This window comes from Suillus fuscotomentosus, assembly GCF_016647785.1.
Source record: "Suillus fuscotomentosus strain FC203 chromosome Unknown F5891scaffold_6, whole genome shotgun sequence".
NCBI classification, from domain to species: domain Eukaryota; kingdom Fungi; phylum Basidiomycota; class Agaricomycetes; order Boletales; family Suillaceae; genus Suillus; species Suillus fuscotomentosus.
The window spans coordinates 395,454-420,714 of record NW_024539518.1 but is presented as its reverse complement, the minus strand read 5'-3'; the positions used below and the strand labels follow the sequence as shown (position 1 = coordinate 420,714).

General features: G+C 47.5%; 3 protein-coding genes across 3 annotated transcripts; 2 read left to right on the top strand and 1 right to left on the bottom strand.

The window, feature by feature from the left end:
- Positions 1–648: 648 nt before the first annotated feature.
- Positions 649–1,226, bottom strand: F5891DRAFT_1182789 (uncharacterized protein; the record flags this gene model as incomplete). Its single annotated transcript, XM_041366215.1, has 4 exons — positions 649–686; positions 739–746; positions 807–997; positions 1,050–1,226. 4 exons carry the CDS (start codon positions 1,224–1,226, stop codon positions 649–651), a joined length of 414 nt encoding a protein of 137 aa, XP_041231301.1.
- Positions 1,227–1,307: 81 nt separating this feature from the next.
- On the top strand, positions 1,308–4,468 carry F5891DRAFT_1125768 (uncharacterized protein; the record flags this gene model as incomplete). The annotated part of the gene is made up of 9 exons (XM_041364008.1): positions 1,308–1,425; positions 1,462–1,817; positions 1,872–2,162; positions 2,214–2,315; positions 2,355–2,525; positions 2,703–2,999; positions 3,030–3,515; positions 3,628–4,066; positions 4,119–4,468. 9 exons carry the CDS (start codon positions 1,308–1,310, stop codon positions 4,466–4,468), a joined length of 2,610 nt encoding a protein of 869 aa, XP_041231300.1.
- Positions 4,469–7,775: 3,307 nt separating this feature from the next.
- On the top strand, positions 7,776–10,354 carry F5891DRAFT_975893 (uncharacterized protein; the record flags this gene model as incomplete). Its single annotated transcript, XM_041376572.1, has 10 exons — positions 7,776–8,147; positions 8,188–8,728; positions 8,788–8,960; positions 9,034–9,068; positions 9,106–9,476; positions 9,526–9,563; positions 9,622–9,807; positions 9,855–10,001; positions 10,050–10,192; positions 10,285–10,354. 10 exons carry the CDS (start codon positions 7,776–7,778, stop codon positions 10,352–10,354), a joined length of 2,076 nt encoding a protein of 691 aa, XP_041231299.1.
- Between the last annotated feature and the right edge of the window lie 14,907 nt (positions 10,355–25,261).

Sequence of the window (25,261 nt, the reverse complement as noted above, 5' to 3'; positions counted from 1 at the left end):
GATAATATTTGATAGAAAATTGACGCAATATTTTTTCCTGAATTGTTGTGCACAGCGAGGTGGGGTACTTACTAAGAGCCTGTTCAGCAACCGTTGTTTGAACAAAATTTATGTTTATGTACGGATTGCGTTGGAACGGCGCGGAAGCCGTTTGTGACGGAGTTTCAATGAACTCTACTCTAATCATGCCAGCACAAGCCAACGACGAATCAGTTCTTATCAGCGAAGGCAGACATCTGCAAACTAGAAATTTCTTCACAGATATGGTAATTTTCGACAGTTTCCCACAGCCACCCAAAGTGGCGACAGAGCTCACAGAACGTACAGCCCCAGACGCCAAAGTGGTCACAGAGCTCACAACCGGGTCAGACTGTTCAAAATAAATTCAATGGTTTCCAGCTCAACGGCCTCAATCTTTTTAAAGTGTTGAAGTCTACTAGTAGTACTAGTACTTAGTACTTAGTACTTAGTAGTAGCAGGCTCGGAACTTCCTTTTAATTGCTAGCTTGAATTTGCACATTGTCCCCAATTACGATACAAACATTATATTCAACGAAATACCAATATATAGTAGTAGTACTGTACATACTAGTACTACTAATGCGCGCGCCGAACTTGAACACAAAAGAATAAGAATAGCTCGAGTCATCAGTCTAAAATTACTGATACACGACGGTTGGATTGTTCTGTGATAAGACATGAAGTTTGCAGTGGCGAATGTGAACAGATATGACTTACCTTGCAAACTGCATGGCGCAAGTGAACGGTGAGAAAGACCGTATTTTTGAAAAGTAATTCGCATATACCCTAATCCTATATCTGCTTTGTCGAGCTTTTTCTTCGAAACGTCGGACTGGTGCTTAGAAAGATTCGCCATGATTTCGCGTTCTCGCACTACACAATCCGCTAGCACCTTCTCCGCCCTAAATACATCCCGCCTCGCCCTCGCTAGGTCCATGACGAGGTTGGCTTCAAGTTCATCGGTGTCGTTGATTGACTGTAAGTACCATGTTACTTAGAGCGAATGCGATACAATATGATTGACTTACCATTGACCTGATACCATCGGCTATATCGTACAGGTCAGAAATACCGCTGGAATCGTGACGACACGAGTGACAACTTGGACATTGCTGAACAGAGTGTGTGCGCGTACAAGGCATCAGGCGCGAAGATGATGATGGGATATCATTGCTGAGATTAAGACTGATTGGTGGGGCTGACATTTCAGAGAAACAAAGAGTAAGTTGTTGATTATGAATTGGGCTTCTCACGACTCACGAGTGTCGGACTTTGCGAGGACCATCATGTCCAATTTCCAGTGTCCTTCATGCGGTAAAGCCAGTTTCAGAGATCAGGTTGCTGTTGCTCGTCACATGAGCCAGCCTCGCTCAGGATGTAGCACCTGGCTACAGGATTTAATACGTCTGCGGGACCTATCTGACGATTCTATGAATACAGATGACTTGGACGGACCGAATATTCCCGGTGGTGGGCCTCAGGCTGAGGTTGAGTTCACATTCGGAGATAGAGACGAGTCATTTGAAGGTAGCGGTGAGAGTGGTGGCCAGGCCTCTGAGGAGGGATTACTTCCGAATGGTGCCTCAGATTTCGTCGACCAATATCCCGAATCTTCTCGGACGTATGGCATGGGGTACACCTTCCTCGACTTATTCAATTCTGATGAGAATAGTGTGTACCGTGCCAAGAATCCCTATTACCCATTCAGTGGCCGGAAGGATTGGGAGATTGCATCGTGGTTACTGCGCTCAGGATTGAGCATGGGGAAGATAGACAGTTTTTTATCACTCGACATAGTAAGCAAATTGTTTCATTTTCATTACAATTCCGATGATAAGTCTTTTGTCAAGATTAAGGGTCTTCCAATATCTTTTTCCTCGGCCAAGGAACTGCGAGGCAGAGCAGAAATGTTGCCCAGTGGTCCACGCTGGATGTCCCAAGTGCTCTCTACGAGTCATCCCACCAAATCACCCGTCATTTTGTACTGGCGTGATCCCTTGGACTGTATTTCAGCCATTCTGAATCATCCCTTTTTTCACGATCGGTTAGACTTCATGCCTCGCAGGGTCTATACTACTGCACAACGCTTGTGTCGTGTATATTCAGAATGGATGACAGGCGATGACGCATGGAATATGCAGGTATATATTCATGTTTTGCACCAGTCGCTGAACTTAATGGTTTCTCAACAGTCTGCCCTACCCAAAGGCGCAACACTCCTTGGAACCATTCTATCATCCGACAAAACGAATATATCCACGATGACGGGTGACAGAGTTGCACACCCGCTTCTCGTCAGCCTTGCGAATATCAACATGTCCACATGACTCAAGACATCGTCCAACTCCTTTGTACTCACCGCCTTGCTCCCCATACCTAAATTTATACATAAGAATAAACGCATGCGAGGTGTACTCGAGGATCGCTTAATTCATGAATGTTTAGATATCGTCCTGCGTCCACTCAAGCAGGCTGCACGTGAAGGAGTCATGTTATCAGACCCTGTTGGACATAGCCGCTATTGTTTTACCCCCCTGGCAAGCTATATTGTCGACACTCCAGAGGCTATGATGCTAGCTACTGTCGGTGGGAAAACATCTCCGGTCACCATGGCCATGTTCAAGCAGTTCGGAGACCCTTTCCGTCACGAACCTCGCACGAAATCAACCACACTTGCACAGCTGGCTGTCGTTCAAACAAGGGCAGATCCCAACGATATTGAAGCCTTCTTTCGCGAAGCGCAGAAATTTCACCTGAACGGTGTCTCTAAACCTTTCTGGCAGGACTGGACCCTTGGTGAACCGTCTCATTTCCTCACTCCAGAATTTCTGCATCTCATTCACCGAGAATTCTACGATCACGACGTCAAGTGGATGATTTGTGCGGTCGGGGATATGGAAATTGATTTCCGGTTTTCTGTGTTGCAGCCCGTCACTGGCTTTCGTCATTTTTACGGTGGTATCTCCAAGCTAAAACAGGTTACAGGTTGAACTCAACGTGACATTCAGCGTTCGATCGTTGCAGTCAGTGCGGACGCAGCACCTAGTGCTGTGATCACTGCTGTCCGAGCATTGATGGAATTTCGGTATCTCATCCAGTCACCACGTATTGATGAAGACGACATCAAGCGCATTTCTGGAGCCCTCGATGAATTTCACGCCAATAAACACGCTATCACAGCTGGAGGATTTCGTCGAGGCAACAAGAACAAAGTTATCGATAACTGGTACATTCCAAAATTGGAGCTCATGCAGAGTATAGTTCCCAGCATCCGCAACACTGGTGTCGCCATGCAATGGACTGCAGACACAACAGAGCATGCACACATTACAGAGATTAAAGACCCCGCGCAATCAAGCAACAACAACAACTATGATCCTCAAATTTGTCGACATCTCGACCGGGTTGATAAGTGCCGTCGCTTTGACCTTGCAATGAGTCTCGTGGATGGTATGGCAAGCTCGAGGCTACAGGATGACAATATTGGTGATGATGTTGACTTTGATGCGGATGATGATGATGACCTCCCCACGGAATTTACGGCCACTATAAAATGTCCTGGACATTCGCGCCCAATCAATCACCAATTACTTTGCGATTGCGAAGATCCTCCAGCATAAGGAGGTTGGGACTGTCCCTCTGCCATTGCGCACATTCGTCATCGGACGCACGGCCTATCATCTCACATATTCCCCATCCATCAGATCCATCTCCATCAACGATGCTGCTATCAAATTCGGCCTTCCTGACTTACGGCTGGCCATTGCTGATTTTCTTCGTCGCGAAGCTACCCACGGACAGAATTATGTCCACACAATTGGGGGAGCCAGGAGGGCTGGACCTACTGCTTCCCTGCCATTTGATAAAATTCAAATCTGGTTCAAACTTCGCCTACAGGACACAGAGTTTCACGACAGTAGCATCATACGGCCCGCGCAGACCCTGAATTGTGTGCCGCCTTCTGATGTCTGGAACTCTGGTAGGTACGACTCAGCTATTGTGAACAACGAGTCAGGGTGCCTTTGGCCTGCTCATGGTCTTCGTGGTATGTTACAACCTTCTATCATGCTGAATACATTCTCACTGTTATCTTTCAGGTCACACAATTGGTCAAATTAGACTTATCATGCGTCCAGTTGGAAGAATCAACACGGATTGGTCATGGGAGGACTGTTTCCTTGTCTATATGTACCGGTTTGATGGTACAACAAGCGCTCGTGATCCTGCCACACAGTTGCACTCGATCAGAAGGGCGAAACGTTCTAACGGTACATTAGTGGGCGATATTATACCACTGACGCAGATCAAGGCTCCTGTTAATCTCATTCCTCGCTTTGGAGCCAGTGCAGACAGCCGTTTTACCTCACAGAACAGCATGGAGCACGCGTCAGAGTTTTGGGTAAATAAATTTTGGGACAAGAACACATTCTTTCCGCTCTCTATGTAGCTTCCTGCCTGTATTTTTAACTTTTGTGCTATTGGTTGTCAACGAGCTTCTTTCTGATATATTCTTAGTTCAACGAGCATTGATGGATGTAGTGACGCCGTGCGATAAGGGCATCTTGTTGCTCCCACCGTTGTCATATTATAGCTTAGAGTATACCGAACAAATGCCACCTCAGTTCTTTTTCAGGACGGGCGGCTACGGAATAAAGTTGTCGTCATTGGTCTCGCTCCCTGCCGCTGTTTCAGGCGATGCCCTTACAATGAACAAGTACACAGCCGAGGAACTAAATCGTCTAGTTACGCAGGAAGATGAACCCTCTAATTCGCAATCGCTAGGACACATGCTCTCTCATATCTTTCAGCCTTTCAGCATACCTCTACCGGATCTATCTACGCTCCAGATCCCACTCAAAAACATCCTTTATCACAACGAACGTACCAAAGCAAAATTCAGCAAAAATTCACCAGATGACCTGGTGCCATTGTACGATACTGATGCGCAGCTATGGAACTGGGACCTTCCAACTCTTGCTCCCACAAACGAATCTGAATCAACAACTCACTCTCAACCACCTGAAAGCTTAGATTCGGAGGGCAATGCAGGGACCGGCGAAACCGCAAAAGCAACTCACGAAGAAATTTTCTCATCATTCTTCAACGCTTTGGCTATCTGCTTAGCGAAGGCAGAGCCCAAACTACTAGCCAACCCCACTGCGATGCGCACGTGGACTGCGGCCCACGCACATAAAGCATTACCTGGTAGTGAGGTGAAGCGGAAACCCGATCTCCTCTTGTCAGACGAGATCACAGCAAATTGGGGGAATATCAGGGTATCGGCTGAGCTGACGCACAGTTCATATCAACCTGCGTTGCGACTCGTGAAAGCTGCTGATAGTCATGCATATCTCATGCTGAGCGAGCAGCCTTGGAGGCGCTTTGCGCTTGTACTATCACTCACCAACGAGTACCGGGAGCTCAGAGTCCTTTTCTACGATCATGCCGGTGGTGTTGTGTCCCCTGCCTTCAATATCTACCGAAAACCAAGCATTGTTGCTCACATTATTGCTGCCCTTCGTTTCGGCAGCCTCGAGTGCATAGGCTATGACTTGACAGTCTCCTTCACAAGACACATTTCTCCTCCCCAACGCCATGCCAATAACTATCGTCCGATCAAGAACCTCCCTGCCAAACGGCAACCTGCAGATCACGTCATGGCTGCAGCCACGTCTGAGCTCCCTTATCCACCACCCGGTGATGTTGAGGGTGCACCAAGCGCTGTCATCGAGACGATATATCCCGACTCAGAGCCCGAGTCCGAGCCAGAGCCAGAGCCAGAGCTAGAGCCAGAGCCAGAGCCAGAGTCCGAGTCCGAGTCCGAGTCAGAGCCGCATGCTGACGATGGTATGCACGTTTCTATGAAGAATCTGGAGGATCCCCACCTGGTACAAGCCACTGCCATCTCCAGCGCCCCCCTTCTCAACCTCGCATCCCAAGCGCCTGAGGAGCCTGACAGTATCTATTCTGCTACACCCCATCCTTCACAATTCCCGTATTCAGCTCAGTCACCTGAACCGTGTGGCAAAATTCGTGTCAGGGACACGATCTACACAATCACAAGGATCCTGTTTGCGAGTCGCGGCCTTGTTAGTCGCGGAACTGTCTGCTACTTGGTCTCTTTGGATGATAAGGAATTCATCATCAAAGACCATTGGGTTCAGGGTAAGGAGGATCAGGTGATCTTGAATGAGATCGAAATGTTGAAGCGCATGTCTGGCGTCCCTGGCGTTCCCGAGTTGGTGGATTGGTGGGTGGTTGAAAGGTCGAATGGAGAACCCAATGTGACCAGCAAATATCGAAAACAACCGCAGCGCCTAAGTATTGCAGGGACCAGTCGCTCACACGTTCGACTTGTCTTGACGCCCTGCGCTCGCCCCCTGCATATGTTCCGAACTCTTAAAGAGTTTGTGAAAGCGCTGAGGGACATTGTCATCAGTAAAGTGTTTTTTTTGATTGGCAATCTTTGAACTGACATATCTAATTTCAGTTCAACGCACGGCGGTGGAGGAACGCAAGGTTCTACACCGCGACTGCAGCTTAAATAACGCAATGATTGTAGATCTGTTAGGAGGTGGTAGTAAAGGGTTTCTAATCGACTGGGAGTTCGCAGTGCGCATCAACCCAGATCTGAAGTATGCCATCGGTGGTACGGTAAGTGCGTTCAGTTAATTACAGTACGTCTAGTACTGATCTGTTCGTCCAATCTACAGGGAACAATCCCGTTCATGTCTCGCGGGCTTCTTGCCCAACTCTCAGATGCACAACAGGCAGCGCTGGGCGGAAAGAAACCGAAATATATCCCGAAAACGTCTTCAAACGCTTTGGCGTTGCCTGTATCGCATGTCATTCAATGCTTTTCAGACGACCTCGAATCACTTTTCTTCGTCTTCATCTGGATTTGCATCAAATTCTGTGGCCCCCATGGCCAGGTACGCCAGGATATGATAGGAAACTCAATACCTGATCGCTGGAACAACATGGACCTCGAATCCTGCGCGGCCTTCAAGGGCAATTTTTTCGCAACTAAGAAGGAGGAACACCGTCTTGTAGACGAGATCCATCCTTACTTCAAAGACTTAATCCCTCTCGCCAAGGAGTGGCGTACGGCTTTGAAGGACAACATGGAGAACCCTGTTTCCTTCAACACCATCCTTACATTATTGAACACTCATCTTGACCGCCTTCCGGATGACGAGGAGCTCATTTCCACTGTCGAGACGCTCAGAAAATCTGCTGCTATTCTCGCAGACCGTGTCGAGAAGCGTGCCGCTTCGCAATCGTTCCCCATGGAATTACCCAAGCGTCAGAAGGCTGATGGTATTTCGGAGACTGACAACGAGTCAGACGGTTAGCATACATACAGGCTGATTATTCAACGTAAACATCGTTTTTCATTACTACTTTGTTGTACTCTCATTCTCACGTTGACCCGATGTACTGCGTTTTTGGTTGTTGTGACTTGTATGACTTATAAATTATGTTTCTTGGCAACTTGACTTCACACATTTATTCTCATCAAGATGAGTCACTCAAAACATGCAGCATTGATTATTACATGGTACGCGCTTCAGTGTGATGTTGCACGCATTTTTGAAATGTAATACTGTCCATTACTCGCATCAAGGCCGTTCTGTTGGTCCACCCGGCGCCGAGACATGATATTATTATATAAAAGACTGGTGAGTTTGCGACTTGATGAATCGCTAGACTCAGGCTTCACCTCTTTCTCTATCCTCTGTGTAGTTGCAATCATGCCTCCTCGTGCTATTAACAGCCCCAAGAAGAAGAGGTCGAAGCGCAAAGGCTCAGATGCTTCAACTGGCAGGGCAGGTGTACCCAAAAAATCTCGTCAGGCTACGGACCTCACCGAAACACTCAGCGTACCACTTGTTTCCCTTGGCCTTGCTGAAGTTGAAGATGGTGCTCCACGACGTTCTGGCCGCCCCAATGCAGGGACCGGAGGTAGGAACAGCCAGCTAGAAAAGATTGGTGCAGTCCTTGAGTCTCAGTCTCGAAGTCGTCCTCCCAAGGGCTCCACGTCCCTCAGTCCTAATATCCCAGTGAACCCTCAGGCTCCGGAACCAGCTCGTAAAGGACGGAAGGGTTGTTCAAAGGTCAGGCATGTAAGTATTCATTTTTACTAATGCTGATGTTTGCATTCAGGCGGTTCCTCCGCCTTATAGTTCACTCACGGTTACCAATGGTCCTGCGAGCATTGATAACACAGGTCCTGGTCTTTCAATGCACCAACCTGGCGGAAGGTTTGGTTTCGTTGCTCCTCCTAGTGCTGGCCGTAGTCTTCACGAGGCTAACAATCCACATGTCGCTGTTGGCTCGAAGGCTGTCAAGAAGCGTGCTACGAAAGTAGCTCGTGATCCAAACCCACGCAATATCATACCGCCACTCACCACCTTCGTGGAACAAAACTTGGATCCGGCCCTTTTCGAGGAGGACAACAATGTCAGGCGTCAACCTATACTGCGAGAATCCCAGCTATTGAACAGTGGACCCAAAGTCAGCAGCACCAACGACAGCGATGACGAAGACGAGGACGAGGACGAGGACGAGGACGAGGATGGAGACGAGGATGAGGACGAGGATGGGGATGAGGACGAGGATGGGGAGAGGGAAGAGGACGAGGATGAGTCAGACGAGGATGAGCACACCAATGAGAATGGGTACCAACGTCACAATGGCCATCCAGGTAATTTCCTTTATCGTACTGAGATCCACCTGATGTTGTTCCCTCTTTCAATCTTACAGGCTTCTCAAACGAATCGCTACTTTCGCAGCCTCGAGTCATTCGTCATCTCTCACCTGAATTCGATTTTCAGTACTCCCGCGATGAGGATGATGCGGCTGCTCAGACGAGCCTCAATAAAAACACTGTAGCAAACTCTCAATCCTCGACCGTCCACCAGAACAGTGACTCCCAGGTATGCTGACATGGATTTACTGGCATTGCACTTATTCTTTTTGCTCTTAAGGGCTCTCTGGATCCTTTGGTAGGAGTGCAACGGCAACAACAGACACAATGTTCTGAGGTGAGCAAATGGTTTTTATTCTGAACGAGGCTCACAGTGATCGTTTGCATACCTCGAAGCCTAGCGACGTATTGGAGTCCCACCACAAGAAAAATGGCCAGCCCCGCCTTCCCGACCCTGAAACTCTTGAGCTGCTTCATCAAGTAGCCGAGCACGCTGATGACCAACAGGCTCCCCGGAGAAACAGAAAGATGAAACGGTCAGAAGACGGGCCCAAACCTACTCTATTAGCTTGGTATGGGCCGCGCTGGAAAAGCTTCCTTGAGCACACCAAGGGAGAATGTCGTGTGGAACACGCACTTGACGATCCGTTCCCGAGTTTTGTTGGTGATCTTCCAGGGTCAGTAACTGAAGTTCTCATCGCAACTTTAGTCATTTGGGACAAGGAAGGAAAACAATTCGAAGCTGGTGCGTGTTTGCTTCTTCTTGCGCTAATTTGTTTCATGTTGCAATCCAGGGGTTTGGCCGGAGCAAAAGTGTAACATGGCTCGATTGGTACGTGTTTCGCTCTCTTAATTTACAGTCTCACTGATACAATAGGTCTTTATTGAAGTTATATGACGATCTTTCGACCTGGCGATCAGAACTCAAGAAAACTGCCATAGGCTTAGCACCTCTTGCATACTCACTTGTTCCCCCCGCATCAGTCCCCGCTCAAGAACGTGCAACGTGGGTCCAGAATGCTGCTTCGCAATTACTTTCGGAATCCGAGTTTTTACGGTTTGGATTGGATGCATTGGTGAGTGATTGTGCACTGACTCCGACGACATACATTAAAATCACTAGGGCAAAACAAGGAATTTCGCTCATCCTGGCCTTCGTGACGCAGTTATTGGATTCTTTTACACAGGGCCGTATCGAATTGCCCGGAAGAGGCCAGATATCTTTCGCAAGCAATTGCCCATCTCATGTTTGGCTTTGGTTTCCGCTGCGGTACTTTCTTACTTTCTGCCTTGACATCATGTATTGACATTTTTATAGTACAATTGTGTCCTCGACGGTCTCGTCAAAAACGGTCACGGCAAATCTTATCCCAAGTTCTCCGCCAAGGAATACGGCCCGATATACCGCCAGATGGTCAGAATGATCGATCAAATTCTTCAACATCCATATCACGGTCCCAGGTTAGTATCACAACTTCAGGAATGGGCTGAAACAGGATGGCAAGAACAACCTTTTTTTATTGAAATTTCGGATGCTGATTATTTTCACCCAGGGCCGCATGTCTAAAACTTGATGGCACTGAGGAGACCAAACACACCCATCTACAAATCGTCCTCGACTAAGTCTTCGCATTCCTGTGTCCGAGTTACAGTACTACCATAGTTTGGGAGCCGTTTTTTGTTTCGTATTTTGCTACTACTAGTATACTGATGTTTCCGTACCACGTGATTGAATATATTGCCATCGTTCCTAAACACCTTGGGTGAACTGTACATAAATGAATGTGTGCACAATGATTGCTCTCTGAGTGCTCTGTGAGTGTCTGTACATACATAGACAGTGAAAAAATGTGCAATTTCACAGGTAGTTGTTATTTACTGGGTGGTCTGTGAGTATCTGTACAGAGATCCACAAAGTAAGGAGCTACTGTGACAAACTGGCTAGTAGGGACCAAGCTGTAGAGCTTGTGCGCTGTACAGCTCTGTACAGCTCTGTACAGATCATTCTGGTTTGCAGATGGATCGTCTCAACTGTAGCTGCCATCATCCTCTGCACTCAGTTCCAACTCTACATGATGACTCAGAAGGGTGAAAGTAAACCTAAAGCTCAGTGGTGTGAGGAGGAGGTCGATGCATTCCTGGTCTATATGTGCGAATGTCTTTCGTGATCGCATGGCCACAGAGATGTGGGAGGACTACCAGAATATCTTACATGAGCGCAATTTAGTAGACATCGCTCACTCATTAGACATTGACGAGGATCCAGAGGACATTGAGGACATCGACCAATATTATGGGAGCGAGGATGACAATGAAAGTGATGCTTAGAAATATGTTACATTGTAGTGTACATAGAGCTACAAATGATAATGTGCGGTTCATCTAATGTGGTGCAAACAAATGAAAGGATACAGCAATGCATACGGCAATGAGTGAGACAAAAAATAAAACATGACGACGATGACAATGTTTAAAACACACCAAATTCCCCCCTGGCAGCCTGGTCAAGAACAGATCGCAAGTAGGGGACCCGTCTTTCAGGCTTGGCAGCCAAGTAGATGGCGCATACTGCTGGGCTCCTTGCGAACACGTTCATGAGCGTGACGGACTCATCTTCTGTAATCAGCTCCTCCTCCTGCATGGCGAGCACAGCCTGTAGCCTTTCATCCAACACCCGAGTTTCATTTTGGTCGGTGTTGGATGCCGATGTGCGAAGGCTGTCCGTCAGGCTGTTGATGGAACCTTGCAGGTTCATGAAGACGGCAGTGCTGGCAGCGTCTTTGGCAGCCTTAGAGCCTTTGTGACTGCGGCCGGCTTGACTTTTACCTTGTGTCGACAACTTTGGCTTTTTGTCGACATTGGAGGCGTGGGATGAATCTACCAGTGACGTAGTTTGGGTGGTGCTGGGGGACAAAATCATGTCGGAATGTGAGCGTTTGCCCGTACTGGAGGGCGCAATAGAAGAGGGGGGAGGGGGAATGTTCATGGAACTTCCAGCGACTCCAGGAGTGATGGATGGGAGGGCTGACTTGATCTGGTCCCATCCAGCTTGTGGCGCAGTAGTGAGTCTAGATCCGCTGGCCTCAGCATTGGGAGCCTCCGGTGCTTGCATGGATAAGGAGGATCCACCGGCTTCAGCATTGATAGGAAGAGCCACTGATGCTTCCGCAGCCAAGGAAGCTGGATTGTAGGCAGATGCCCCCTGAGCGCCACTCCCATTTGGGAGAATCTCCGACATCTTTTGCCAGTGTCTCCATCCGTTGTTTTTGAAAGGTTTCATCACCTGTGAATAGGGAGTGAGTAGTAGACAAGTAATAAATACAAACATACCTTGTTGGAATTATTAGCGGTAATAAATTGGTTCCACTGGAGTTCCGCTGCTTCCCCCTGAATATTGGCGCCGTTAACATTGTCCCAATGACATCCGGATCGGTTGTTGCGATATCTCTCGATGGCATTGTAGATTTGTTTCAACTGTAAGGGTTATTAATGATAAGTTAGTGATGCGGCTAGGGAGTAGGATACAAAGACATACTGCTTGCCATTTCCTCTTACACTGTACCATGTCCTTGTCTGGGCCTTGCTTCTGAAGTCCCACAAGTTTCTTTGCTGCCTCATGGAAGGTCTCATCTTTGAAAGTCGTCCCACAACATCATCCTCAACCATTGGATCAGTAACATCAGGACCACCTTGAGCAGGTTGGCCCTGATGGGTAGGGTTGTCGTTAAATACAGCCCTGTGAGGGAGCGGCTCTTCGTCTGGGTTGTGAATACGTATATAATTGTGCAGAGCGCACAGTGCCGCGGGAATGCGAGCCTGGATGGCTATCTTGTACTCTGGCGATACTAACAGAATGCGAAAGCGCCGCTTCATGATGCCGAAAATACGTTCAATAATGTTGCGAGCAGACATGTGACAAAGGTTGAACAGTTCTTCCTTGTTAACCGGTCTAAAATGAGTATTGTTAGTTGAGATACACTGCAGAGAAAAGTACTTACCTGACGCTAGCACGACCCCACTCTGCTAGATGGTACCATACACCACGGTACGGAACTAAAAGTTGTCGGGACGAGGGGAAACCAAGGTCTGCAAGAAGGTACTTTCCAGGCAGAACGTCCAAGCCATCATGGCGCGCTACATCCCAAAGCCGAGCATCTGTTGCTGACCCCTCCCATCCGGTTAGCGCAAAGGTGAACTGAAGATCGAAGTTGCAAGCTGAAGAGGCAGTTCTGCGATATGAAACCTTTGCGGTTGTAGTATAGGTGGCGACTGGCTGAGGGAGGAAACACGTGAATATGACTCCCGTCGATTGCGCCGATAGCATCGCGAAAGTACGGCCAACTGTTTTGGGTTGTCACGAATGGCACTCGAGACTGGTGCATCAGGAGCGGGGAGGTGGACATATTCGGTGTAGAAAGGGTGGGATGCAAAGATGTCTAGCATCTTGCGAAAATGCCTATGAGAGTGTCAGTACCAGCGTGAGTGTGAGATCTAGATCAAAGTACGAACTTAGAGATGGTAGCGTTTGAACGCTGGAATCGTTCTGCGACATGTCTGACAGTTAATTCCTGTCACACACGTATAGAGAAATATTGATAGCTGTTCTTCAAGTGAGACAGTAATGTGAATCACGGTGACCAAGGGCGTGAAGGTCCTCTATCAATTTCTCGAAGACCTCAACATTGACCCCGAGCTCACAACGAATGCGATCGGGATGGCCAAGGATGAGTTCTATCACCCACTCTTGCCCTGTGAGGGCTGAGGTGTGATAGGGCTCAGGTTCATCAGTGTCCTGCATGAAGACATGCACTGCGGCCAGCAGGAGACTGAGGATGAGCGCGACATAGCGAATGATACGATGCCGAAGCACAGCACGGTGAGGCCAGGGGGGATGATTTTGTTGCACTATTGGTTGAACGAGTGGGACTGTGAGTGGTCGTATGTTAAAGCGGTTATGAGCAGGCTCATCTACATCCATAGCTATTCAGATTATTGTCGTAAATGTTATCAACATTATCAACATGATCGGCCACTCACTCACTATTCAGACTGAGCTTGAATTTCGGTAGTGTGTGCTGACTGGTAACATTTGATTTCCCAAATTTTTCAGTTCAAACATCGGTTGCTGAATGGGCTCTTAGTCTGCCGTCACGGTAGTCAGATGTAGAAGGATGATAATTGATGTCAATGATAAGGCAGAGGCTGAACACTCCGATCAACTGCACAGCGTCACACTCTGTCACCTCACGTGAGGTCTTCTACGTAATCAATGGAACTCGGAATAGCGACTGGCTTAGCGAAGTCCAAGCCAGACGCAGACCACGTTCTTAGCACCTGCTGTAGTCACCCATCTCCTAGGATAAGAGTCTGTCAGGTAGGGCAAGAGGAATGCTAGAATGTTGGCGCGCAAGGCACGCACGTGACAACGCGACACGGATCAGCGGGGTATTGGTTAGGAATTCAAACCACTATATAGTTTTATTTCATTCGTTCCTCTTCCCTCAGTCCATTATCCACGACTGAGGGTATGTCTCTTATTCCTTCGCATACTACCTAGACACTAACTCGATTACTATAGCCTAATGTTTGTCTAGGTATATAGTAATCCAGTCTGTTATCCACGACTGAGGCCTAACATTTGTCTAGCCCTTATAGGTTATGAGCCCTGTTCACTCGTAAAAACGAGCGAGCGGAGACCCCTTAGACATCGTCGCCCCAAAAGGAGACTTATTGTGACATTCACGCCACCAGCGTGCAGCACTACGAATTGACGTCATCAAACGATTGTCCATCAGTTGATGTCACTAGAACATTGTTATATTCCCTTTTCAAGCGAGAAGTACCTCGCTGATAGACGTGCATCTTAAATAGCGAGGACCATTCAAGTTTCCTCCTTCACCCCTTTTCCTCTTACCATCATCAAGCATGGTAAAACAACATCTGCGTTTGCACAGTACCAACACCCCTAGTACCAATACCCCTACTGCCCATACCAGTAATCCCAAACCGGCTGTGTCCACCCCTCTATCCACGACTGAGGCCTCTAAGATAACGGCCATTACATTGAGCCACATGGATCTCGAGAAAATCAAGCTCCTCGACCGAGGTCAGAACAATTGGGGGACTTGGTCCTGCCAAAATACGCAACTACCTGCTCCTCAAACATGGGGGAGGTTACCTCCTTGGTGTCGTGATGCGCCCAGATGAGATTGTGGACCCTGTCGGCGCTAGCACCTGGGACCTCAACAACCTCTGTATTGTTGCAGCATTGAGCACCCGCTCCTCCACGGAGGACCAAGACTTCTTACTCCCTTTCACCAAGGCGCACACCGCGTGGGAGGCTCTCAAATCCCGTCACGAACAAGTGGGGCCTATCGCGCAAATACTGCTCATCCAGTGTCACAACTCAATAACGAATTAACGCTGGGCAGAGACTAGGACTCAAACAAAGAATAATCATGCAGAGGAAGTAGGCAGCAGGTACGTCTTGGTATTGCTCACTTGGAGATACAAGAGGTTTGAACTAAAGAACTACTGACTACGACGAGCTACCTATATACACATATTGAAACTGAGATTCAAAACTGAGTATGAACTAACTAACCAATCAGAATAATTAAAGGTATCGTATGATTCTATATATAACTATGATGTCATAACATGTGCCGCAGCCGCAGTAAGACTCTGGAACATTCCAAGAGTGTCGCGAGGCATAACGTCAGTATCTTCGGCATTGTCCGATAGATCACGTGACTCTGGTAATTCTACAATAGACGCAATAATAGGAACTTCTTCAACAGTAAATACATTCTTAGGAACAGGCGCTGTGACTGGGCGCTTAAAGGACTTAGAATTAAGGAATGAATAATGATTTGTATTTGGAACTCGTGACATTACCCCCTCTCTAGGATGAGCGTCATCGCGAATGAAACTAGGACGAATGAACTTCTTGCACCATTCCAAAAACTCTTGGGTTTCGAACACCGATTTATTAATTTTGCGGGGATTCAATGCCTTCGGATTTTGCCGGTGAAATTCTTGAACTTTCAACCGTGCATTCTCAAGGTTTTCCTCAGGTTCCCATGTCGCTTCTTCTATCGGATATCCTTCCCACTCTACTAGGTATTGGAGTTTTGATCTGTGCAGTCTCGAGTCTAGGACTTTTCGTACTATCCATTCGGAATCGCCTTCTGATAAGATCTCTGGCGGCGGACGATGATGTGGAAGTCTTTGGACTAAGGTCGAGGGGGAATGCGGAGTGAGTAATTCTATGTGGAATACCGGATGAATCTGATATTTTGCTGGAAGGTTCAGGCGGTAATTTACATCACCCGTCTTCTCTAGCACTTCAAACGGACCAAGTTGTCGATCAGAGAGTTTCTTATTTGGTCTTTTCTGATGGATATTTTTGGCATTGAGCCAGACCAGATCTCCTTTCTTAAATTGTGGTGCGTCTTTTACTCCTTTATCGTAGAATCTTTTCATCCGTTCATTTGCCATTCGCAGCATACTTTCTGCGTCTTCCTTCGCCTCCTTCATTACATCCACTCGTTCATCAGCTGCAGGTACTTTAGAGTTGGAAATTGGTGAAAAAGTAAACTCTGGATCGTATCCGTAGAGTACTTTGAATGGACTATGACCCGTTACAGTGACAGAGTTATTGTGAGCGAATTCTGCTATCGGAAGCCAGTCTACCCAATCATTTTGGCGGTAAGACGTGAACATTCTCAGATATTGCTCTACTTCTTGGTTGACTCTCTCTGTTTGTCCGTCTGTCTGAGGATGATAAGCCATCGACATGTTCCATTTTATGCCTAGGCGTTTCGACACTTGTCCCATAAATTTGGAAACGAATTGTGTCCCTCTGTCCGATATCACCTGTTTCGGAGTTCCATGGTGTTTCCATACATTATCTAGGAAAAGTTTCGCGATTCCTCGAGCGTCAACTTCCTTCTTCGTAGGCATGATGTGCGTTTGTTTCGTATATCGATCAACGACAACAAAAATAGAATCGAACCCTTCGCTTTTAGGCAAATCTACTATCAAATCACAAGTGATTGATTGCCAAGGTCCCGCTGGTATTTCATTTGGTTTAAGCAGACCATGTGGTTGCGTTGGGTGAATCTTCGTTGCTCTGCATCTATCACAGCCATCTACGTAATCGTGGACATACTTCGTCATTGAAGGCCACCAATAATTTCTGGAAATCAATTCTAAGGTTTTGGCACGTCCAGGGTGTCCAGCTGGTGGAGAGTCGTGAAACAACTCCAATATCTCTCGGCGGATCTCTTTATCGTTTGGAACGTAAACCAGTCCTCGGAATAACACCAATCCATCCTCCACATTCCACTCTTCAACTCCTCTACGTAATTGTACCGGTGCTGCTTTTAACGTTTGTAGCGCTTTAGCAACTTCGGGCTCTCGTTCTGTGCATTGCCTTATCTTTCTCAGCAATTGTTTTTCTCCTTGCACTAGAACTTGACCTCTTTTAGCAGCTTTTACAGTAAAAAACTCTGGTTTTAACAAAATACGATCAGAATTGTTGTTTTCTACCCCCCCTCTGTGGTCTTCTCTCCGAGAAAGCTTATCGGCCTTATCGTTGACTACACCAGGCTTATGTTGGAGCGTAAATTCATACTCTGCCAGGAACAGACTCCATCTGGCTTGCCTTCTTGTCAACTTTTGGCTCGTCATAAAGTACTCGAGATTCTTATGATCCGTCCAGATCTCCACATGGTGAGGTTTTCCCTGCACATAGTGCCTCCACTCCTCCAACGCTCGAATGATTGCGAGTAACTCTTTGTCATGGATGTCATAATTTCTTTCTGCATCGTTCATTGACTTAGAGTAATACGCCACAGGGTGCCATAGGTCGTCTTCCATTAGTTGAGATAGAACCGCTCCAGTTGCATAATCAGAGGCATCGGTTTCTATTTTCATTTTTTTCTCAACGTCAGGCATTACTAAGATCGGAGCTGATGTAAACCTTGACTTCAGTTCATCAAAAGCATCTTGCTGTTTCTCCGTCCAATCCCATTTGACATCTTTCCATAGTAAATCATTCATTGGTCTAGCGATGTCTGAGAACCCGAAGATAAATCTTCTGTAGAAGTTGGCGAAGCCCATAAATGCTTGGATATCTTTGACGCATTTGGGTACAGGCCATTTCATTACTCCTTCTACTTTCACAGGGTCCATTCGAACACCACCCTTCTCCACTATCAACCCGAGGAACTCGACTTCTGTCTGTTCGAAGCTACACTTTTCAGGCTTCAGATACAGATCATTCTCTTTTAGTCGTTTTAGTACCTCTCGTACAACTTTTCGGTGTTGCTCCCTATTGCCATTTGTGAACACGAGGATATCATCGATATAGACAACTACGGTCTTTCCATCAATTAAATCTCTGAATATCTCATTCATCATGGTTTGAAACGTGGCAGGGGAGTTTGTTAAACCGAAGTACATCACGGTTGGTTCATGGTGACCAAACGGCGTTTTGAAGGCCGCCTTCCACTCATCTCCTTCTTTCATGCGAATATTATTGTACCCCCATCTTACATCCATTTTGGAGTACATCGTGGCACCGGTTAAAGCATCAATCAAATCTTGAGATCTCGGTAGCGGGTATGCATTTTTAACCGTCTTCTCGTTGAGCTTTCTATAGTCCATTACCAGTCTTAATTTGCCATCTTTCTTGGCCACAAAGAAGAAAGGTGCTGCCACTGGAGATTGTGAATTTCTTATACGTCCCAGTGCAGTTTCGGCTTTTAACCAATCTTTCAAAGTGTCCATCTCCTTGGGTGACAAGGGATAGGGTTTCGCATTCGGCGGAAGATCGCCATCATCTTTAAGATCTATCGCATGATCCCATTTCTTTCTTTCAGGGAAGCGCTTAGATTCTTCTTCTGAGAAAACTCCCAGGTACTCGTGAAGCCAATCGGGAACCATCTCTTCGACCGATTTCTTCACCTTCATTGCTTCTTCTGCAACCTTCTGCTCCGTGGCAACCGAGGCTTTATACTTGATCCATTCTCCAGGATACTCTTCGTCTTCTATTTCCTCAACTGTCGCCCTTTTCATTGCCATGTCTTCTTCATCATCCTCTTCTGTGGGAATCAGATCTGGCACTTCTTCTATCTTTTTTTGTTCTTTTCTTTTTTCTTTATTTTTTTGTCTTTATTCTTTTTTAGTAATACATTTAACCGGGCAACGAGAAAGTGCAAAACGTCCAGCGTTCCAATCTATTTCCGGGTTGTGATATCTTAGCCAATCTATGCCAATAATAACGTCATCGCTTCCTAAGTCCGTAACCATGAAGGCTGCTTGATCCTCAACATGGTCACCGATCTTTAGACCTAATTCAGCATAATGAGTCATCGATCCAGCGGCATTTAATGAGCCATCAATATTTTTAACCGGAATGGGCCTTAATAATTTATGGCACCGGACTTCATTCTTTTTCACAAACTTTTCGCTAATAAATAATGTCGATGCACCGCAATCTACCAGTGCTTTCACATCTGCTTGTCGGTTCTTTCCCTTCAACGTGATCGGAATGTAAAAATGTTCAGATTTAGATTTAATATATACTTCTGATACATCCGAGAACGTAGATAGGATGGAGAAACGATTGTTCGGGTCTAAGTTCGCAGACTTTGACTTCGACCCCTCTAAAAACCCTTGCCTTCCTTGGAGCTGACCCAAGCTTTGAACCAACTCGGGATAGGGTCTTCTTCTTTTGGCACTGTAGTAGCCTTCACCTGCACTTTTGGTGCGACTGCGTCTTTGCAGTTTCTAGCCATATGGCCTTCGCCTCCACAGCGGTAGCATTTGAAGGATCCAGTCCTTCCTTGAGGTTTTGGAGCACCTTGCTGCTTGTTGGCGTCGACGTCCATAGCGTCGCTTTCCCTACTAGGGCCAGGTTTGTATTCTGGGGTTCTGGGGCCTTGTTTAGGGGTCCACCAGGTTGTCTTCTTTTTGTCCGCATCTAGCTCTTCGAAGTTGCGTCCGATTTGGATCGCATGTTCCACCAGTTTCTTCATGGTGTTTTTGTCCTCGTAACGGACATGAGCGAGCTGTATTTTGACACGGTCTTGAAGTCCCAGTCTAAACTTCTGTCTCTGGTCGTAGTCGGAAAAGGAGGTGTGTGCAGCCTTTTGTCTGAAAGCGGCTGCGTACTCTGGAACTGAGGAAGATCCTTGTCTAAGGGATTCTAGTTCTCTGATCGCTTTTCCTTCACGATCTTCTTGCCCCCACATGGCTTCTAAGTCTTCCAGGAATTTCTCCACGGTCAACTTTTCGTCTCCGGTCCTTCCAAGTTTGGTGATGTAAGGTTGCACCCATTTGGCTGCAGTGCCTTTCATGAAGGAGAGCATTACTCTGATCCTTTGGCCTTCTTGGATGTTGGGCCATTGCGCCGTGTATAGCGCTACTTGGGATATCCAGACCATGAGTTCTATGGAGTCCTTTTCTCCAGTGAAGTCTTGGGGTTTGGAGTATTTGATGGAAGGGGAAGAGTTTGATGAAAGTAAGCTAGCTCCTGCAGAGCCGAAGGATGGTTGTTGAGATTGTATCTTTACAGTCTCGTCTTCTTGCATTTCTAGGCGTGCGCCCAGGAGTCTGTTTGCTTCTTCTAGAGCCGCATTCTTGGCTTCTAGTTCTGTGATTCTGACCCTGAAGCTTTCCGCTTGGTTTGCAAGTGACATGTGAATGTAGTCAACAATTTCTTGTGGACTAGATGGTAATATCACCGTCGGTGCAGATTGTGTAGGAGAGTTTGGTAATTCAGACATAGTGCCAGTTGTGTTCTGGAACCCGATTCACTGATGTCTGTTGAAGAGCTGCTCGTAAGGGCTCTTCCGGAAGTGAATGATGATGAAAAGAAGAAAGTTATGTAATGGAAAACTGAAGCGGTCCCCAATATCTGATCGGATCTACCACGTACTTCAGGATCGAAGGGTTCTTTTATCAACCCAACCGATGCTTCCTTAATACTAACTAAAAAGAATACGTAACTATACTCGATCGAGTGGGAAAAACTAGGGACAATGCAATCTCCGTTCTGAGGGTACAAGCCTAGGACAAGTTATCACTCTTCCAGCCGAAGCTTACAAGTGCGAGTCTCACTAGGGTATGTCTCTAAATCCTCGTAGGTCGAAAGCACGGTTTGTCGTCTAGACAGTTCCGCTATTGACTCGAAACGAATTCCTACGTGCGTATGAAGAAAGGAATATGTAAAATGAAACTATAGTAACGTTGAGCAGGCAGGGTTTTGGGCCAGCACTCAAAGTTGCAGTGACACGCCTAATGTCGTGAACACCTCCGTATACTGGCGGCTGCGGTAAGACAGGGCCTGGTATAGGACTACTAACTAAGAAAGATGATAGGTAGGAAAATGCGCTCAAATGAGCAAAGGGATGAAACAAAGGATCATGGCGGTTAAGCCGGGCAAAAGTATAACAGCTTTGTTTCGGTTGATGGTGTGATGGCTATCAACACGACCAAGCGAAAGAAAGAGAGATGCGAGAGTGTAACGCGAGAGTCGGAGTCTCCTATAGTTCAAACCTAATGTCACAACCCAATAACGAATTAACGCTGGGCAGAGACTAGGACTCAAACAAAGAATAATCATGCAGAGGAAGTAGGCAGCAGGTACGTCTTGGTATTGCTCACTTGGAGATACAAGAGGTTTGAACTAAAGAACTACTGACTACGACGAGCTACCTATATACACATATTGAAACTGAGATCAAAACTGAGTATGAACTAACTAACCAATCAGAATAATTAAAGGTATCGTATGATTCTATATATAACTATGATGTCATAACATGTGCCGCAGCCGCAGTAAGACTCTGGAACATTCCAAGAGTGTCGCGAGGCATAACGTCAGTATCTTCGGCATTGTCCGATAGATCACGTGACTCTGGTAATTCTACAATAGACGCAATAATAGGAACTTCTTCAACAGTAAATACATTCTTAGGAACAGGCGCTGTGACTGGGCGCTTAAAGGACTTAGAATTAAGGAATGAATAATGATTTGTATTTGGAACTCGTGACATCCAGCAAGCTTTCGCCTTGCATTACCACTGTTCCGAGCGTTTTGCGCTCACTAGTACCCAACTCACCGATCTTGCTAGGCGCATATACGCCATTGGCATCCCCAAAGAGGAGGATTTTCTTACTATCCTGATGCTGAATGCCATGGGGGAGGAACTCCCCCATGTCTGCAACCACATTGCCGATGCCATCGCCACCAGCTCACCATCCTCCCCATATGGTCCTACACACATTCGCTCTCATCTCGAGCTCGAGCAACAGCTCGCCAACAACGATAAGGGCAAGGGTTCCGGGGACATTGCCATGGTCGCCAACAATAAGGGAAAACCTTACCACGGCCGATCGACCAACCAGACTGGATGTGCCGACTACGGCCAGTTGACTCACACCAACTGCTGTTCTACATGCGGAGGTTGGTGGCACTCAGCAAAAGACTGCTATGGGAAGGGAGGTGCCATGGAGGGCAAGAAAGATGAGGTTGTGGCATGCCGCCGCGCCGCACGTGCCAGCAATAATCCAGGTAAAACTCCTGGAGCTACCTCACGCCCGACAAAAGGTGCTTCCACCAGCAAACCCGGTGGACTACAATACGACACCAATGGTCATGCTTACCTCCTAGATGCTGAAATGCGTGAGGCCATCTTTGTTGCCAGTACGACTTCCCCTGCGCCGTCTACATCAGGCACCACCACTCCTACTCAGGAGTTTGCTGGACTTGCATATGATTCCCCAAGTGCCGCATTTATCGAGGAATTACCTGAGGACGTACATGAAGCGCTCCTCGCCACTATCAACCTACAAGCTAGTGTCGACTGGTGCACCAATTCTCAAGACATGGATTTCGCTGGTCTTACCTACAAGGCACCGAACCAGCGCACACGTACCCCAGTTGACCTGTCCATCATCCATTCTTCCTTGACAGTGGCGCATCTGTCCATATCAGTAACGTTGAGTCAGACTTCTACACGCTACGTCCAATCCCTCCTCACACCGTCAGTGGTATCGGGAATTCTTCAATCCAAGTGTTAGGGGTCGGCACGATCTGTCTGATCATCGTGAAAGGGATTCATCTAACCCTGGACAATGTCTTATTTATCCCTAGCGCGACCATCCGACTCTTATCAGTCTTGGCTATGTGCACAGCTCACAGGTGCATCGCGTCCTTCGACGCTTCCTCTTGCTGGGTACAGGCTCACAGTGGCACGCGGATGCTCACAGGTACCTTGACCTCTCGCCGCCTCTACGCACTATCCGGGGGGCAGTTATTGGCCGACCACGCATTCCTTGCTACTCGCACTCCCACTTTAGAGACTTGGCACTGGCGCCTTGGCCACACGAACTACCGCACCGTCTACAACCTTGCCCGCTCTGGTTTTGCTACCGGTATTCCCATTGATTTATCCTTCCTTCCACCTGTTTGTGATGCTTGTATCCTCGGCAAACAGACTAAGGCAAGTGTTCCAAAGGTTAGGGAGGGGAGTCGGTCAGATCGCAAGCTTGGGATCGTGCACGTTGACTTAATGGAGCATCTGGACACTGTATCCGTCACGGGACATAGGTACATAATGGACATTATTGACGATTTCTCGTCCTACTCCTGGTCTATTCCCCTTGCCTCAAAGAGTGATGCTTTCCCCGCTCTACAAGCGTGGGAATGTGCATGAGAAGTTGAGACAAGCCTTAAGGTCGGCATCTTCCGCTCTGACAATGGTGAACTGAAGTCCACCGGCATGCGTGAGTGGCTTCTTTCCCATGGCACTCAACACCAGTTTACCGCTCCGTACACGTCAGCTCACAACGGTCGCGTCGAACACTTGCATTGCACCTTGATGGGTAAGGCACGCGCTATGCGTACCTCTTGCAATGTGTCCACTAATCGCTGGGACGAGTTTGTTCTGACCGCGAACTACCTATCTAATTGTACGCCGGTCACCTCCCAATCTGGCCACACTCCTTATGAAGCCTGGTTCGGCAAGAAACCTGACCTTTCTCACTTATGCAAAATAGGATGTCATGCTTTCGTTCTTATTCAGAATTGTCACAACCCCAAGGTGTTCAATCGCTCTTCCGAATGTATCCTAATCGGCTATTCCCAAGACTCTAAAGCTTATAGATGCTTCCATCGCGCGTCAAATAAAGTCTTCGTTTCTTATCACATTTCATTTATCGAGTCTTTTAATGATCATAGCACGCCTTTACAGCCTCCCCTTCCTGAGTCTGGCCCTCCCACACCTGCACCCCCAATTTCTCGCTGTACCTCTGTCCTTGATGTCACTGCAGCCGATGACAACACCCACCACAACCCCCCCACTGCTATCCCTCCATGCCGTTCAACCCGCACCTCTGTGCCTTCTGAGAAGAGATGCTCCATTGAGGGCTTGCCTTACATTCCGGCAGCTCAACGTGCAGCACAAGCTTCCATCGCGGCCGCCGAACGTCTGCACACTCTCGATCAACTTTCGGGTCAGGTGTTTCACACCGAGGTCACTAATACTGACTTAGAAGCTCTGGAGTCCGAACTTGCTTACCTTACCGAGGTTTTCGCGGCAGTTCCTGATGGCTTCGACCATGAGGTCGCCAATGATCTGGTATCATATGCTGATGCTATGAAATCCCCCCATGCACGAGAATGGACAGCTGCACTCAAGGAGGAGTTTGACTCTTTACGGGACTTAGGCGTCTACAAGCTAGTCCCACGATCTGCTATACCCACCGGCCAGAAACTTATGAAAGGCCGTCCTGTCTTTAAGCTAAAACGTGACCAAAATGGTGCTCCCGCTCGCTTCAAAGCCCGGTACGTATGCCGGGGTTACTCTGCTGTCTGGGGACAAGATTATACAAAAATGTCCACCCCTAACGCCCGTCTCAAATCATTTCGCATTCTCGCACATCTCGGTGCAGCCCTCGACTGGGAAATTGAGCAACTGGACATCAAAACCGCGTTCCTCTACGGACTCTTAGACTCCAACAAGGTGTGCTACATGGAGCAGCCAGAAGGCTTTGTCCTACCCAGGTTTGAAGACCACGTCTGGGAGTTGCAGAAAGGACTCTACGGTATGAAACAAGGTGGCCTCGTTTGGAACAAGACCCTAAATGAGGCGATGCTCTCATGGGGTTTTACCCGCCTTAAGAGCAAACACTGTATCTACTTCCGTCGTTCTCCCACTGGTACCCTCCTCATCGCTGTACATGTTGACGACTTCTTCACCGTTAGCAGTTCTAAAGGCGCTCTTTCCGAGTTCAAGGCCGAACTACGCAGCAAATGGTAGGTGGCCGAACTTGGCGACGCACACTTCTGTCTTGGCATCGCGATTTCCCACAACCGTCCAGCTCGCACTATCTCACTCTCACAAACGGCTCTAATTGACCAGATCATTCACCAATTCGGCATGGACGACGCCGTACCTTGCTCGATTCCAATGGAGCCCGGTTTGCAATTATCCTGCCGGGACCATTCTCCTCGCA